The 17,644-nt window shown below is 38.2% G+C and overlaps 1 protein-coding gene across 21 annotated transcripts in view; it reads left to right on the top strand.

The window, feature by feature from the left end:
* Positions 1-17,644, top strand: part of ERC2 (ELKS/RAB6-interacting/CAST family member 2) — an 829,921-nt gene that overhangs the window by 483,410 nt on the left and 328,867 nt on the right. For all 21 annotated transcript variants that reach the window (XM_074957759.1, XM_074957756.1, XM_074957751.1 and 18 more), the window contains one exon: positions 11,304-11,464. In XM_074957759.1, coding sequence (XP_074813860.1) covers positions 11,304-11,464 — 161 coding nt within the window. The remainder of the gene's footprint in view (positions 1-11,303; positions 11,465-17,644) is intronic.

Below are 17,644 nucleotides of genomic sequence, written 5' to 3' on the forward strand. Positions count from 1 at the left end.
TGACAAAATTAGGCTATCCCATCATATCATCCCTTGCATAAACTTATCAAGCTTAGTCTTGAAGCCAGATATGTCCTTTGCCCCCACTGGTTCCCTTGGAAGGCTGTTCCAGAACTTCACTCCTCTGATGGTTAGAAACTTTGTCTAATTTCAGGTCTAAACTTCCTGATGGCCGGTTTATATCCATTTGTTCTTGTGTGCACATTGGTACTGAGCTTAAATAATTCTTCTCCCTCTGTGGTATTTATCCCTCTGATATATTTATAGAGAGCAATCATTTCATAAGACAGGTTATCCATTCCTTGGATCATCCTAATAGCCCTTCTCTGTACCTGTTCCAGTTTGAATTCATCTTTCTTAAACATGGGAGACCAGAAATGCACACAATATTCCAGATGAGGTCTCACCAGTGCCTTGTATAATGGTACTAACACGTCTGTATCTCTACTGGAAATACCTCACCTGATGCATCCCAAGACTGCATTAGCTTTTTTCACGGCCATATCGCATTGACGGCTCATAGTCATCCTGTGATCAACCAATACTCCGAGGTCCTTCTCCTCCTCTGTTACTTCCAAGTGATGCGTCCCCAGTTTATAACAAAAATTCTTGTTATTAATCCCTAAATGCATGACCTTGCACTTTTCACTATTAAATTTCATCCTGTTACTATTACTCCAGTTTACAAGGTCATCCAGATCTTCCTGTATGATATCCTGGTCCTTCTCTGTATTGGCATACCTCCCAGCTTTGTGTCATCTGCAAACTTTATTAGCACATTCCCACTTTTTGTGCCAAGGTCAGTAATAAAAAGATTAAATAAGATTGGTCCCAAAACTGATCCCTGAGGAACTCCACTAGTAACCTCCTTCCAGCCTGACAGTTCACCTTTCAGTGTGACCCGTTGTAGTCTCCACTTTAACCAGTTCCTTATCCACCTTTCAATTTTCATATTGATCCCCATCTTTTCCAGTGTAGCTAATAATTCCCCATGTGGAACCGTATCAGATGCCTTACTGAAACTGAGGTAAATTAGGTCCACTGTGTTTCCTTTGTCTAAAAAATCTGTTACCTTCTCAAAGAAGGAGATCAGGTTGGTTTGACATGATCTACCTTTTGTAAAACCATGTTGTATTTTGTCCCAATTACCATTGACATCAATGTCCTTAACTACTTCCTCCTTCAAAATTTTTTCCAAGGCCTGGCATACTACAGATGTCAAAGTAACAGGCCTGTAGTTACCCAGATCACGTTTTTTCCCTTTCTTAAAAATAGGAACTATGTTAGCAATTCTCCAGTCATACAGTACAACCCCTGAGTTTGCAGATTCATTAAAAATTCTTGCAAGTGGACTTGCAATTTCATGTGCCAGTTCCTTTAATATTCTTTGATGAAGATTATCTGGGCCCCCCAATTTAGTCCCATTAAGCTGTTCAAGTTTGGCTTCTACCTCGGATGAGGTAATATCTACCTCCATATCCTCCTTCCCATTTGTCGTCCTACCATTATCCCTAAGCTCCTCATTAAAGACTGAGGCAAAGTATTTGTTTAGATATTGGGCCATGCCTAGATTATCCTTAACCTCCACTCCATCTCCATCCACCTTTAGCGGTCCCACTTCTTCTTTCTTTGTTTTCTTCTTATTTATATGGCTATAGAACCTTTTACTGTTGGTTTTAATTCCCCTTGCAAGGTCCAACTCTACATGGCTTTTGGCCTTTCTCACATTATCCCTATATGGTCTGACCTCAATAAGGTAGCTTTCCTTGCTAATCCCTCCCATCTTCCACTCCTTGTAGGCTTTCTGCTTTTTCTTAATCACCTCTCTAAGAAGCTTGCTCATCCAGCTTGGTCTACAACTCCTGCCTATGAATTTTTTCCCCTTTCTTGGGATGCAGGCTTCTGATAGTTTCTGCAACTTTGACTTGAATTAATTCCAAGCCTCCTCCACCTTTAGATTCACAAGTTCTTGAGTCCAAACCACTTCCCTAACTAATTTCCTTAATTTTTTTAAGTTAGCTCTTTTGAAATAAAAAACCCTAGTCACAGATCTATATTTGTTTATCCTTCCATTTAGTTTGAACTGAATTAGCTCATGATCGCTTGAACCAAGGTTGTCCCCTACAACCATTTCTTCTATGAGGTCCTCACTACTCACCAAAACCAAATCTAGAATGGCATCCCCTTTTGTTGGTTCAGTAACTACTTGGTGATCCATACATAATCCATCAGGTATCACATCCAGGAAAATCTGAGCCCTGTTATTATTACTAGCACTTGTCCTCCAGTCTATATCTGGGAAATTAAAGTCTCCCATGATCACACAATTCCCATTAGTATTTACTTCATTAAAAACATTAAAGAGGTCTCTATCCATATCCAGATCGGATCCGGCGGTCTATAGCACACCCCAAGTACTATCCCAGGGGAGGCTCTAGTAGCTTTCTTCCCCAATGTGATTTTTGCCCAGACAGACTCTGTCTTATCCATTCCATCGCTTCTTATTTCTTTAGTCTCCCTGATCATTGATATACAATGCTACTCCACCACCTTTGCCTTTATTTTTGTCTTTCCTAAACAGCACATACCCTTCAATACCTGTAGTCCAGTCATGACTACTATTCCACCATGTTTCTGTTATCCCTATAATATCTGGTTTCACTTCCTGCACCAGTAGCTCTAGTTCCTCCATTTTGTTACCTAGGCTCCTCGCATTGGTGAGCAAACATCTTAATTTTTGCTGTTTGGCCTCGCTCACATTCTGTACCCGATTAGGCACAGACGTTCTACCACCAGTATCACCTATTAGACTGGTATGTACACTGCCCTTCCTCCTTATGTCCATTCTGATACCAACAGCTCTGTCTTTTCTTACTTCATTTTCTTCCCTCTCAATGTTAAAATCCAGCGTGGAGATTACCGGGACATCTCCCAACCATCTTCCCCCAGATTCCTAGTTTAAAGCTCTCTTGATCAGTTGTGCCATCCTCCATCCTAGAAGTCTATTTCCCTCCTTACTCAGGTGAAGTCCATCCTTAGAGAACTGTCCTCTGTCCATGAATGCCTCCCAGTGGCCATACACCCCAAAGCCCTCCTTATAGCACCAGTGCTTGAGCCATCTATTGAGCATCATAATCTTGTCACACTTTTGTTGCCCTTCTCTAGGAACAGGCAGAATCCCACTGAAGATCACCTGAGCCTCAATTTCCTTAAGCGTCTTCCCCAGCCTGGCATAGTCTCCCTTCATACGTTCCAGCGAGAATCTAGCTGTATCATTTGTTCCCACATGAAGGACAATCAGTGGATTCTTTCCCACTCCCATTAGAATCCTCTTCAGCATCAGGTCCACATCCTGTATCTTAGCACTCAGCAAACAGCACATCCTTCTGTTCTCTGGATATGCTCTTGTTACAGGCCTGTGTCTCCTTCTCAGTCAGGAGTCCGCAATGACGTAGACCTGCCTTTTCCTGGTGATGGTACAATTCTCCAGTCTATCCCCTGTTCCCTTTGGCTGCAAGTCCTCTCGATTCCTATTATCCCTTGCAATCCTCTGTAACCCATCCCGTATCCTCCTGGGGCTCATATTTGGTGTTATCTCCATTGACTCTTGCCCTCTTCCTATAGGACTAGCTGCTCTTCTCTTCTTCCTTGGCCTCTCACCTTCAGAGACCACCTGCTGTGCCCCTTCTTCATTTTCCAACTCCGCAAACCTGTTCCTGAGCTCTGTTTCTCCTTCACTAGCCCATCTTTTCCTCTGCCTGGTTCTTTTAGTCACATGCTTCCACTATCCACTTTCCTCACCCAATAGTATCCCCTCAGAGTTCTTTGGTCCTGCTTCCATCTGCAAATCTGAGCTTTTCCCTTCAGCCTCCTCATGTCTTTGCTCCATCATCTGCTCAAACCCTCTTCTAAACTCGACCAGAGTTTCCACCTGCATCTCCAATCCTCGGATCTTTTCTTCCATCAGCTCTATCAGGCAGCACTTCATGCAGACAAAACTCTTTCCAGGTACCCCCTCCAGGATCATGTACATGCCGCAGCTTCTACATCCAATCATCTTCATTCTGTCTTCCACTACTTGGGCTGGGTCTGTATTATCTTGCCTGCATCTGCTCCCTGGGGTAGGGAACCCCACCATTTAAGTGAGACTGTGGGGACAGCTGTGGCCAGGGGGAATTCCCATCAGGGCTACACTATGAGAGGCCTCTGTGTGTGAAGAGCCCTGGCCTCCCACTGCTCCCCCATCTGTGTGATTTGGTGTGGGCCTGGCTCTGCAGAGGGACAAACTTTGCCCTCCCAACCCAAAGATAGAACTATTTGGTAGTTGCTACATGACGAGAATCTTACGGAATCATTCTCTTTGGCCAGTCCCACGTTTTTACACTGGAAGGGGCTGTCTAGCTCCTATCAATTCCATATTCACAGAACTGCAGATTATTGCAGTCTACACAGAATAGAGTTTGATCTCAAAAGAATGAGAACTGCTCCCAGCTGATGTGAAGAAAAATAACTTTCCAAGAAAACTGAAACAACTTCTAAACCAGTTGATTCTCAGTTGAACAAATACAATAGAAGATCTGTTGTTTTTTGTAGCTTTCTTGATAACCTCTTCTCACTAATTCTAATATTGTTTAGATAACAGTGGTAACTAAGATAACTCTACATAAGCAGTAGTGCGATATCACAACATGTATTTTAGTATGTAAAATTCATAAATGGTCTAAATATGCTAACAAAATATTATATTTTAAATTAGTATTATCGCTGTGCATACTGGTATGTGAAAAAAAATCAGTAAGGGAAATCCAAAACTCATGTATTTATCACGATTATTGTTGTTAAAATGAAGTGCCAAGCCTTTTAAGATAATATTACTAATAATATTAGTCCTGATTGTTGGAAGATTGCCAGTTTTTCGTCATCTCGCAGAAATATGTCATACTTGAACTGTAAAAACATATGATTCCCCTTCCCCCCTCCCCCTTTTCCCACTCACTGGAGCTGTATTATGTTAGTGTGAGGTGCGTTGAGCCGAATCCAATCTGGAATTAAGAATGCCCAAGGGCATTTTTAACAAACTGTCATTCATTTGAACTCTAACCCTGTTTAGTTTAACAGAATCTGGTTACTCAGATGTATATTTTTTGCACATTCACTTCTTTCTTTTCATATCTTGGTGTGAAACTGTGTTAATTGGACTTGGAGGGAGAGAGGATTGTTTAAAACATATTGAAAACTAAGAATGAGAGTTACATGCATAGTAGCTTGGCTTGTTGTTTTTCTGCCACCCAGAAATGATGAACTTCTGTTCAGATATTGAGAATAAACATATTTAGTCAAAGTGAGATCCTCAAAATGCTGACATTTGGTTAAGCTTTCTGGGTTGAAAAAATTCACTGTTTTTAATAGCTCATTTATTATATTATTATAATAAGGAAACCAGTGAAATTAGGCCTTCCAGAAATGTAAAAAGGGGCTAGTAATGGATTTGGGATGTTCAGGGTTTCATCTTAAAAGACCGAGCCCAAAATTCAATGAGATCCCCAAAATAAATTCTTCCAACGGTTGAGATTAAATAAAACCTTTACTTAGTAATTACAACATCTAGCCAACAGCTATGAGGGAGCTTCAGGATGCTACAAGTTCAACCTTTTCCAATAGGTGTCACTGTAAGGCAGTAATGCTGAAGAGATGTGAGGTAGAATAGAGATAAAGGTAGAAAAATCCCATACTAAGGATAATTAGAAGAATAAGATGATCATTACTTGCCATCAGCAGATAATTAAAATACTTTACAATACTGGTTGGATTTTGGATTAGATTACTGATGAGAAAGTGACTTTGAGAGAAATTCTTCTTGTGATTTTTGTATATAGAATATCCTATCAATGTACATACATGGACTGACAGGGGAATAGACACTTCACTATGGAAGGAAAGTGGATCCACACTAAAGGCCGGACTAATAAAGTTAGGAAGTTGTTGAATATGTCCTTCAGTGCAAACTTTCTCTTATACTTTGTAGAGGTGTGCGAAAAACGCATAAAGCTGCTATTTGACCAACAATAAGCTGATCCCTCAGCTACCTTCCATGGACAATGGAGAAATTGAAGAACTCCTGTGAGAGACAGGATAATATTAGTGCTGGTCTCACTGCTCCTCCAGGGGAACAGAGTACAGCAATCTGTTGTCACTTTTCTACCTTCTGGGGAGAGGGAAGAAAAAAAAATCCCCAATGCTCCCTTTCTTCCTCTCAGCAGGGATTGGAACAGCAAAGAAACGGGATATTTGCAAAATTCAGAAAACTGATATTCAGCTTAAAACCAAATGCCAAATATCGGGGATTCTGCACAGCACTAATACTAGGGTTAAATGGTGATAGATTAGTTCTCTCCCATATAATAATCTTTTATCATTTTAACCCAACGTCAGGGATGTGAATAGGTTCTGTTGTTAGGGTACGGGCTTATGGTTGATCTTTCTCCCTTTCTAGAACTTTAAATGTATTACAGGTGTAGCTGGCAACGTTGTCTATAGTTAAGATTGTCTGATACTTTTACATTATAATATAATGTGAGTGTGTATATTTAATATATATATGTAGGGGCACTGACCTTGATTGTGACATTAGCAATCACACACACATACATTTTCGAAGAAGGTATTTGAAAATCACTTCCTGCTATACTTTAGTAAGGCTTTTGGTACTGTCTCACGTGACTTTCTCATAATCAAACTAGGGAAATACAGTCTAGCTGGAGCTATTATAAGGTGGGTGCATAACTGGTTTGAAAACCATTCCCAGAGAATAGTTATCAGTGGTTCATAGTCAAGCTGGAAGGACATATCAAGTGGGGCCCTGCAGGGATCAGTTCTGGGTCCCATTCTGTGCAATATCTTCATCTATGATTTAAATAATGGCATAGAGTGTGCATTTATAAAGTTTGTGGATGATACCAAGTTGGGAGAGGTTGCAAGTGCTCTGGAAGATAGGATTAAAATTCAAAATGATCCAGACAAACTGGAGATATGGTCTGAAGTAAACAGGATGAAATTTAGTAAGGAAAAATGCAAAGTACTCCACTTAGGAAGGAACAATCAGTTTCACACATACAAAATGGGAAATGGTTGCCTAGGAAGTACTGCAGAAAGGGATCTGGGGGTCATAGTGGATCATAAACTAAATATGAGTCAACAGTGTAACACTGTTGCAAATAAAGCAAACATCATTCTGTGATGTATTAGCAGGACTGTTGTAAGCAAGACATGAGAAGTAATTCTTCCACTGTTCCAGGCCTCAGCTGGAGCATTGTGTCCAGTTCTGTGCGCCATGTTTCAGGAAAGATATGGATAAACTGGAGAAAATCCAGAGAAGAGCAAAATGATTAAAGGTCTAGAAAACTTGATCTGTGAGAGAAGGTTGAAAAAATTGGGTTTGTTTAGTCTGGAGAAGAGAAGACTGAGGGAGGACATGATAACAGTTTTCAAATACATAAATGGCTATTACAAGGAGCAGGGAGAAAAATTGTTCTCCTTAGCCTCTGAGGATAGGACAAGAAACAATGGGATTAAATTGCAGCAAGGGAGATTTAAATTGAACATTGGGAAAAAAAATTCCTAACTATCAGGGTAGTTAAGCACTGGAATAAATTGCCTAGGGAGGTTGTGGAATCTCCATCACTGGAGATTTTTAAGAGCAGGTTAGACAAACACCTGCCAGGGATGGTTTAGATAGTACTTAGTTCTGCCTTGAGTGCAGAGGACTGGACTAGAAGACTTCTGGAGGTCCCTTCCAGTCCTACACTTCTATGCTACCAGCCTGCCTGCCAATCAAATCCTGGTGCTGCTTTAGATATTTGTGAGATAAGTAGGTAAGGAAACATAGAACCCTGAACTTAAGTTTTGTCAGAAAAGTGAAGGAGGAATTGATTTGCAAATATTGTGTTAAAAATGTAAATGTATGTATAGCTTTTGAGTCTACACATGCTAATGATTTGTAGTCTTAAAGTTTTTTTATTCACCTTTCAAAAAAATTTCTCTCTACCTTTAAAATCTCATCACTTCTATGTGTAGATATTTTTACAAATCTACTTGACTTTTTTATTTCCCAAAATAAAGTAAAAAATAAATAAATAAAAATGTCATCGCATTAACAGTTGAAAGATAATGATCGCTTTACCTGCTTTAAAAATATTCTCAAATGATTTGATAGGAAACTTGATGTGAGTTGTGTCTATCAACACACAGTAGGACAAATCTGACTAATGCTTCAGGAGAAGGAAAAAGTAAATTTTAAAACTTTAGATATGATGCTGTTGTTCCAATTCAGGGTCTTGTACTGCATACAGGCCCACACCTCCAGAGTCTCACTGACTTTGATGTCACTGTTGTGAAATACGGGTCCATGCATTTGAATCACTTTGTAGGCCTGGATCTTTATAGATGTTACTATTAACAGATGCAACTGACTTTAACTAATAGATTGGGGACTTAATTAGATGGTACTTATTATTAATGTGAATTGAGTAGATAAAACAGCATACAGGGTTTGGAGAAATTTAAGGATGAGATTTTGGAATAATCCTATTAAAACAAGAAAAATATTAAGTTAAGTTTTATATATAGTTGGACTTCTTTGGGGACAAGGTAAGGTAATTCACATGCCTTTGTATGTGACTATGTAGAACATTAAATCCTATTTGTATTTTTATGGTAACATATTGACATTATATGATCAAAGATGATATAAATTATTGCAAGTAACCCCCACCCCCTTGTGTTCATCCTTAGTTTTCCTTTTGTTCACTTTTTCTTTTTTGCTGTAGGTCACAGTGCAGATCTTCTCTCTTTTTCAATATGTATTTTCCCAAGTATAACTTTTCTAGGAAGTAGTCACTGTGGAAAGGCAGTAATAGCTATTTTCAAATAAATGTAAAGACCTCACCCTGCAAGAGGCTCTGCGTCAGTGTAATTCTGCGCCTGCACAGAACTGGTCGCAGGATGAACATCATTTCTCTTTGTTGTTTCATTTATATCTGTATTTCGCCAGTTTTACTTTTTGAGGGGCAGGGTAGAAAGATATTGAAAGGTATTAACCAATTCATTGCTGTTGCTAATGACTGCACTGCACCTGAAGCAGGACGGACGTTGTCCAGTCTTGCGAGAGGAAGGGTAGCCGTTTGGATTGAATGAACATGGAATTGCCTGCACTGTACAGTTTTGTCTGCCAGGTAGTCCCAGACATCTAATAATAAAGTTGCAGCCTGATTAAATCCATACCAAGTGTCCTTTCGGTATAGCTGGACAATTCTAGGTATGTCCTAGTAGAACATGCCTTCTTCTGTATTGAATGTACCAGGCACATTCTAATTTCCCATCAACCTCAATGGAATGTCAATAGAGAATGGCTGCACTGTACTTATGGTAAAGGGGTTAAGTAATATATAAGTTTTTAAATAATGTTTGAGTCTGATTACTATTGTTTGATTCATATAATAGTGTTCATTCTGCTTCACAGAGCTGTTATGTGGGAGAAAAGCAGCACAGTATTTGCTCAACTTGAAAAAGAAGTATGTGGTTTATATGTGCTGATTGCATGGTAGTAGGATTTAAATAACAACATAGAGACAAGCAGTAATTAAAAATGAACTTGGGGAAAACGTCTTATTTTCTCTGTAGACAGTCTGATTATATGACCATAGCTGAATTCTGTCAGACTTTTTCTGTACACCAGCAAAAGCAAACATTTTTGCTTGCCTTCCATAGTATCAACAATATGGTAGCACAGAAAAAAAAAAGCAGTCAGGTTGGATATATTCCAGTTGGCTCCCTCCCCTATCACTTTCTGGCTAGTCTCATGTAATGCATCACATATTTTCCTCCACTGTTGGTTAATTTATACAATTTTAATTTTTTGGAGAGGGGAGTAGGTGAGTAAGAAAACAAAACAGGAAGTGTGTCACAATTTCTCTAAATATCATAATTGCAGGATCTTGGGGAAATCTGCCACCTATTGTTCACACAAAACTCTTCAAAAAGTATAAAACTTCACGTTATACCCCAAAGTATACCACAGTCTGTATTTAGTGATGTGGCAGTTACTACAGTGGCTACTATATTTTTTAGCAGATTACAAGTAGGCAGAAAGAAAGAAAGAAAGAAAAGAGCAACAAAATATCTGTAGTGACCAATCTTACTTTTCAAGTGTTTTATTCGTCATGTGTTTGTAGGAGGTGCATATAACAAATACAAAATGGTTTTACTCTGACAAAAAAACTCAAAGTGAAATCCCCAATTTAGGACCATTGCACTTGTGTACTGGAAGCCTAATTCTCTGCTCACACACGTGCAAAATTTGGACCAGTGGATGACATCAAGTCTGATTGGCCTGCAGTCTTCAGTCTTATCTCATTCATTAACTTGCTGAGTTTCTGTGCCAAGGGTAAGGGGACGCCATGCTGGAGTTAATGTGCTTTTTAGCAGTAACCATGTAGTGACCTTCTACCCTGTCATATAAACTTAACAGTTCTGTAAATGTAATGATCCACCCACAAGACAGTCCTGCTGCTGCCAGGCAAGTGGAATATATATTTTCCTTTCTGCAGAGGTTGAGTTTTATTCTTTAAATAATATTATGTCACTTTTATAACACAGCCTACACTTTTTTCTAAATTGCTATTTTTTAAAATAGGGTTCTTTTTTTAATCAATTCCCCATGAATGCATTTCGTATTTATTGGGAAATCTCCCAAAAAATTGCTAAAACGGAGCTGAGGTTGAGAATATATTCCATGAATTAAAAAATAGATGTTCAAATGTCAGAACTTTAGCTCTTCCCCTGTTCCACGTGCTCCATACACTCATCAGAGATTCTCACCAGTTATCACATAAAATGTAAGTCTGAAAGGAGCGGTTTTTGGTGAAAGTTTTGTGTGGTGTCAAGATCAGTTTGTAATGGAAGTGCTATTAGAGCCTGAACTATAGAGTTACTACCACAGGTCCATAATGAGTTCCATAGACTAAGTGGTGTAGGAAGTATTTATGGCAATGGCACAGGTTGAAGGGCTCTTGGTAATGTACGTTAGTTCAATGGTTTGTATAAATGTTATTGGTGACTAGATGGATTTTTGGAAACTCGATCATTTCCTGATGTTTAAGAACTGATTTTTTTTTTTAACCAGTAAAAAGTGGGAATGGATTTGAACAATGCTTCCACTTATATTCATCCCTACTATGACTTTTCTGTGTTTATAAAATATTATTTGCTATGAAGAATATGGAACTTAAACAATCTATGCTTTTTAGTTAGAAGAACTGATGAATGCACTGGAAAAGACCAGACAAGAACTGGATGCTACCAAAGCCCGTCTTGCCTCAACACAGCAGTCTCTGGCTGAGAAAGAAGCACATCTGGCTAACCTCAGAATAGAGCGGAGAAAACAGCTTGAAGAAATATTAGAAATGAAGTAAGTACATTTACTCCTCTTGATACTAGATGCATTGCAATTTCCATTTTTTCCCCTGCTCTATATGTTCTGTATTCATATTTAAACAGTCTGAAACTGAGGACCTCTTAAGAAATGTGTGTGAGTTAGGTTCCATCTAAAATGAAGAACTACAATAAAATATCCTTGGATTATGAAGGTAGTATTTATTGGGAAGTCAACAACACGCACAGGTAGAATTCTTGAAAGAGTGTTTTGTTATAACTTCCATTTGCCTTGTAGTGTTAGATACTAATACAGTATCAGCACAGTTTAACTTAAGTTGAAAGCTTCTGAAATATTTTAATATGAATTGGTCTCCATTCGTTATCAGTGTTTTAAATTTCCATAATGTTCTGCCTTATTCTGATGTGAAAAGGGTTCACCTGTGGCACAAAGCAAATTTGTCCACTGAGTTATGTTAAAACTAGGATGCGGTCACATCTTTCAGTAAGAATCCTGAAAAAAGCTGGTATATGGTAGATATGGTATAATTCTGCATATGTCAAACTGAAAGAGGGATATCAAATAATATGTAGGTTGATTATAAATATCTGGGTGCAGTCATATCCCCAATGAAGTCAATGGGTGTTTTCACCTCTGGTCTACATTAAAAAGTGGAAATGTACATGGTTCATTATTGGTGATACTACTGTTTAGTGAGCAAATAGGGAACCAGATGCAGTCATAAGCAGTTTTTATTCACTTTGCTGTTTTCTTATAGCTTTCTTTCATATAGATAGTTGTTAGCTGCTCATTCAGCTGCAATTGAATCAGAGGCTTAGTGCCAATACAACTTCAAATGATCATCTGTCTTGACTGTATAATTTTGTTTGCTGTAGTCAATTTCATTAAATAAGTGATAAGGTCGCGCCTTAATGGAAAGGATGCATATTTGGCATGACTGACCACAACTATCAATTGTTGGGTAACATTAATAAAGATTGTAAGGGAAGTTCTGGCTGTTGCTGTGGGATGTTTGGGTGGCTGTACAGACACTCATGGGTATTGGAGACACATATTTGGAGTGCATCTTTTGCTTGAGATTCTTAGCTTTTAAAGCCTACGTAGAGCTTTAATTCACTTTGGACAGAAATGGGTTACCTACCTTTATGGATAAAGGACCTAATAGAGGATAGAAGACTCAGTTGTCCTAGCCCAAAGACTGGGATTGGATATAGGAGCAGACAATTAGTGGCTCTCAGAGACACTAATGCTGTGATGACAATATCTTGTAACACACATACCTAATTAAGGAAATAAGTATTTGTGATGGATAGGATACTGTTTTTACTTCATTTACATAGTTGTCAATGTTGTTTGTTCTTTAGCTTTTGATAATTACTTTTAAAAGCCAGCTTAATTATTTTTTACATTGTTGCCTTTTAATTCCTTGGTTTATAATTTTTCTAGACTTGTGAATGCATGTATGTTCGACCTTTTGTTCGACCCTTAACATACAGTTTTTTAAAATCAATGTTTATCTCTAAAATATGAACCAGGACAACTAACAAAACTCCTAAACCAAGCAAACAGAACAAAACAAAACACCTAAACCAAGCAAACTTACTTGTTATACATAAATAAAGGATACCTACCAAATTCACGGCCATGAAAAACACATCACGGACCGTGAAATCTGGTCTCTTGTGTGCTTTTACCCTATACTATACAGATAACATGGGGGAGACCAGCGTTTCTCAAACTGGGGGTCCTGACCCAAAAGAGAGTTGCGGGGGGGGGGGGGTGTCACAGTATTGCCACCCTTACTTCTGCACTACCTTCAGAGCTGGGAGGCCAGAGGGCGGTGGCTGGTGGCCAGGCGCCCAGTTCTGAAGGCAGTGCCCGGCCAGCAGCAGTGCAGAAGTAAGGGTGGCTATACGTTACCATGCCATCTTTACTTCTGTGCTGCTGCTTTCAGAGCTGGGCAGCCAGAGTGTGGCAGCTGCTGACTGAGGGCCCAGCTCTCCAGGCAGCAGTGCAGAAGTAAGATTGGCAATTCTATACCATGCCATCCATACTTCTGCGGTGCTGCTGGCAGTGTCTCTGCCTTCAGAACTGGGCTTCTGGCCAGTAGCCATCACTCTCCAGCTGCCCAGCTCTGAAGACAGAACCACTGCCAGCAGCTGTGCAGAAGTCAGGGAAGCAACACCACAACCCCCCCGCACACACACAGTAACCTTGCGATCCCCTCAAAACTCCTTTTCCGGTCAGGACCCCTACAGTTACAACAGTGTGAAATTTCAGATTTAAATAGCTGAAATTATGAAATTTACAATTTTTAAAATCCTATGATTGTGAAATTGACCAAAATGGACTGACCCTGAATTTGGTAGGGCTCTACTCATAGGCAGCAGAGGGTCTGCTAACTGTCATCTTCTCTTGCAGTTTGGCCACTTGCAGGCCAGTGTGATTAAGTGAAAGTCCCAGATTCACTATTACTCCAGTTTTAAACAGTTGTAACTCCATCTATTTTTAAAAACTCCAGAGAGAGATTTGGAGTTTAAACCTGTGCCTTATGTGAAGTCTCTTCTCTCTAGACATGTGGGATCTCCCTGGAGCCTACCAGAGGGATCCAGTCCTATTGCAGTCAATGTGAATTTTGCTAATGATTTAGGGAGGAACAGGATTGGGCCTACTTTCCTTGGTAAATAAAACAGATGTTAATGTATTATTGTTTTACAGCATACCATAAAATACTGCTATGTGAGATGTGATATAAGGCTGAGTTAATGTTTGGGAAAATCCTTACATTTGAATGAGATTATCTGATGATATGATTTTAACACAGTCGGGCTGCACGGGTGTATCTGTGCCTTGGTCAGCATAACCTCTATCACTTGTGATGATGTGTAATATGGAAAGAATTTATTATGACTATCGGAATCCAGGATGATTTTGCAGAGCCAGGAGATAGAAAATAGAGCTGATATGACATTGAAAGCAATGAGGTACACATTAATGTGGAACTTCATAGTGCCATTTTTCCAAAGGCCCTTTTTAGTGGAGACCTGCACTTCAACTTCTTAATGTTGTTACTTTTTAAGTGCTTGTTACCACAATCTTATTGCTGCATTAAAGCTACTTAAAAAAAAATTGTAACTTTGCCTTAATAAAAAGTTTAGAAAACATAAAAAAAATACATAATAAATCATGCTTTGAGTTCTGTGGATGAAAAGAGCTATATTAATGCTAAATATTGTTTCAGAACATATAAGATGTATAATTTATAATATGAATTTACATCTTAATATATATATTAAGGGAATAGTTTGATTTAATAAAATCTGCAGTACATTGTATAATATACTTACTAAATAGTTCAATAAGAATAATTCACAAATACGTGTCAAACGAGTTTGATTTTATATACTTGCTTACTGAAAGAAGTACATAATGAAAGAGCATTTCAAAACTGCATGGCATTTAATTATTTTTATTAATATACATTATGTTCTAATAACCAAACCGTGAATCAAATTAGATCCATACGGCTGATGACAGAATACTGACAGTTCTACATAGTAGTAATACGCTAGCATAGTGTTTATTCATCTGCTTGTTCTCTGATAATGTATTAATTTAATTAGCAGACCAGACTATAGCTCCATAACTGATATTTACCATTTTATTATTTAATGCAGAGTAGATACAATTTGTGACTGCTAGCTTATAGTCAAATAGGCATGAATTGTGTATTTAAGAACTTTCATGATGATTTCCTATGCTTATATTATGTTAAAGTTCCAAACATAGCTCTCCATTCTAAACCCATCTGGTTGACATTGCCAAGATCCATCTTAATTCACTGGGTATAATCAGTTGTCAGTTTTAGACAAATTCTCCAGTTGTCATTACAAGTCTCCATGTACACTAAGTTATTTAAAGAAGTTTAGAATAAAACCAGGTAGCAACTTAATCTAGTGCATTATCTAGTTGGGCTTTTTGATCTGGACTCTGAGAGAGAGCACCACTCATTAGATAAGTGCCCTTCAAAGAAGAGAAAGTTCACTGGAATGAGATAAACATCTCCTTATATTCTTTGCTTGATGTTAACATGTGAAAAGATGAGATTTATTTTTTTAAGGATTCCACAACATTAAAGTTTGGAGCAAGAGTCGCATGTTATTGACAATAAAGAGTGATATAATTTCTAGAGAAAATATTTGTGTTATGGTGCATATTATTTTCTCAGTGTGCACACATAATTCATATTGGCATTAATGGGAGTAATGCATACTTGTTAAAATATACCATATGTTCAAATCCATCATTTTGCCTATTTGTCCTAATGCTTTCTGCGTGGTTTATAACTGGTGCCTTCTAAACATAATAAAATCACTGAGCTAATTATTATGTAAAATATACTATTTTTTCAAAAGTTTCTGTATTGCATAATGTCAATAACTTAATATAGATTTCAGAAATTATTTACTGTCTCTTAAAATGTTTCAGTTGTCTTGAAATTGGACCCTGCAATTTAAAAATACATACTAGGGCTGAATCCTTTCCTTATACCTAATGAGTGGAAAACTAAAAATCTTGTGGAAACTCAACAACGCTTACCTTGAAAAGTTTCTTTCATCTTCATGATTTCAAGGCCAGAAGGGATCATTGTGATTATCGAATCTGACCTCCTGTATGACACAGGCCGTAGAACTTCCCCAAAATAATTCCTAGAACAAATGTTTTAGAAAAACATCCAATCTTGATTTAAAAATTGTCAGTGATGGAGAATCCACTATGACAGTTAGTGTGTTGTTCCAATGGTTAATTACTCTCACTTAAAAATTGACACTTTATTTCCATTCTGAATTTGTCTAACTTCAGCTTCCAGTCATTGGATCACATTATACCTTTCTCTCCTAGATTGAAAAGCCCATTATTAAATAATTATTCCCCAGGTAGGTACTTATAGTCTGTAATCAATTCACACCTTAACTTTCTCTGTGTTAGCTAAATAGATTGAGCATCTCAAGTCTATCACTAAAAGGCATGTTTTCTAATCTTTTAATTATTGTTGTGCTCTTCTCTGAACCCTCTCTAATTTATTAACATCCTTCTTGAATTGTGTACTCCAAAACTGAGCACATTGTTCCAATAGCAGTCTCATCAGTGCCAAATATAGAAGTAAAATAATTTCTCTACTCCTATTCAAGATCCCCCTGTTTGTGCATTCAAGAAACACATTAGCTCTTTTGACCACAGCGTCTCATTGGGAGCTCATGTTTAACTGATTATCCACCACGATCCCAAATCTTTTTCAAAGTCACTGCTTCCCAGGATAGAGTCCCTCATCATGTAACTATAGTTTGCATTCTTTATTCCTAGATGTATACATTTACATTTATCCATATAAAAATACACCGTGTTTGCTTGCACCCTGCTTATGAACTGATCCAGATGCCTCTGTATCAGTGACCCATCATCTTCATTATTTACCACACCCCCAATTTTTGTGTCATCTGCAAACTTTATCAGTGATGATTTAATATTTTCTTCCAGGTCTTTAATAAAATGTTAAATAGTATAGGACCAAAAACTGATCCCTGGGGGACTCCACTAAAAACACACATGTTCTGTGATGCTTTGCCTTTTACTATTACGCTTTGACACCTATCAGTTTGCCAGATTTTAATCCATTTAATGTGTGACATGTAAATTTTATATCTTCCTAGTTTTTTAAACAGTCATGCAGTACCAAGTCACGTGCCTTGCAGAAATCTAAATGTATTACATCCACTCTGTTACCCTTATTAACCAAACTTGTAATCACATGAGAAAAAATTAAGTTAGCTTGACAGGCTGTATTTTCCATAAACCCTTGTTGATTGGCATTAATTACATTACCTTCCTTTAATTCTTTATTAATCAAGTCCCATATCAGCCACTCCATTATCTTAAAACTTAAGAATGTGGGGAAGGAGGCGTTTCTTCTATGTGGTGTGGGCAGCAGGTCTATCCTTTCAATCTTTCAGATGACCCCATATTTGTGAGGAGCTTTTTCAGATCACAGGGCACTCACAATGGCCTAGCTTCCCTTTTGCATGGCAGCATAATTTCCCCAGAAGCAGTGCTTCCATTCAGTCCCAGATGGAGGTTGCTGCCAAAGGCTTTTCATAGGCCCACATCGAACAAAAATATATTTCACTTAATTGCAAA

This window comes from Natator depressus, chromosome 7 (genome assembly GCF_965152275.1).
Source record: "Natator depressus isolate rNatDep1 chromosome 7, rNatDep2.hap1, whole genome shotgun sequence".
Classification (NCBI taxonomy): domain Eukaryota; kingdom Metazoa; phylum Chordata; order Testudines; family Cheloniidae; genus Natator; species Natator depressus.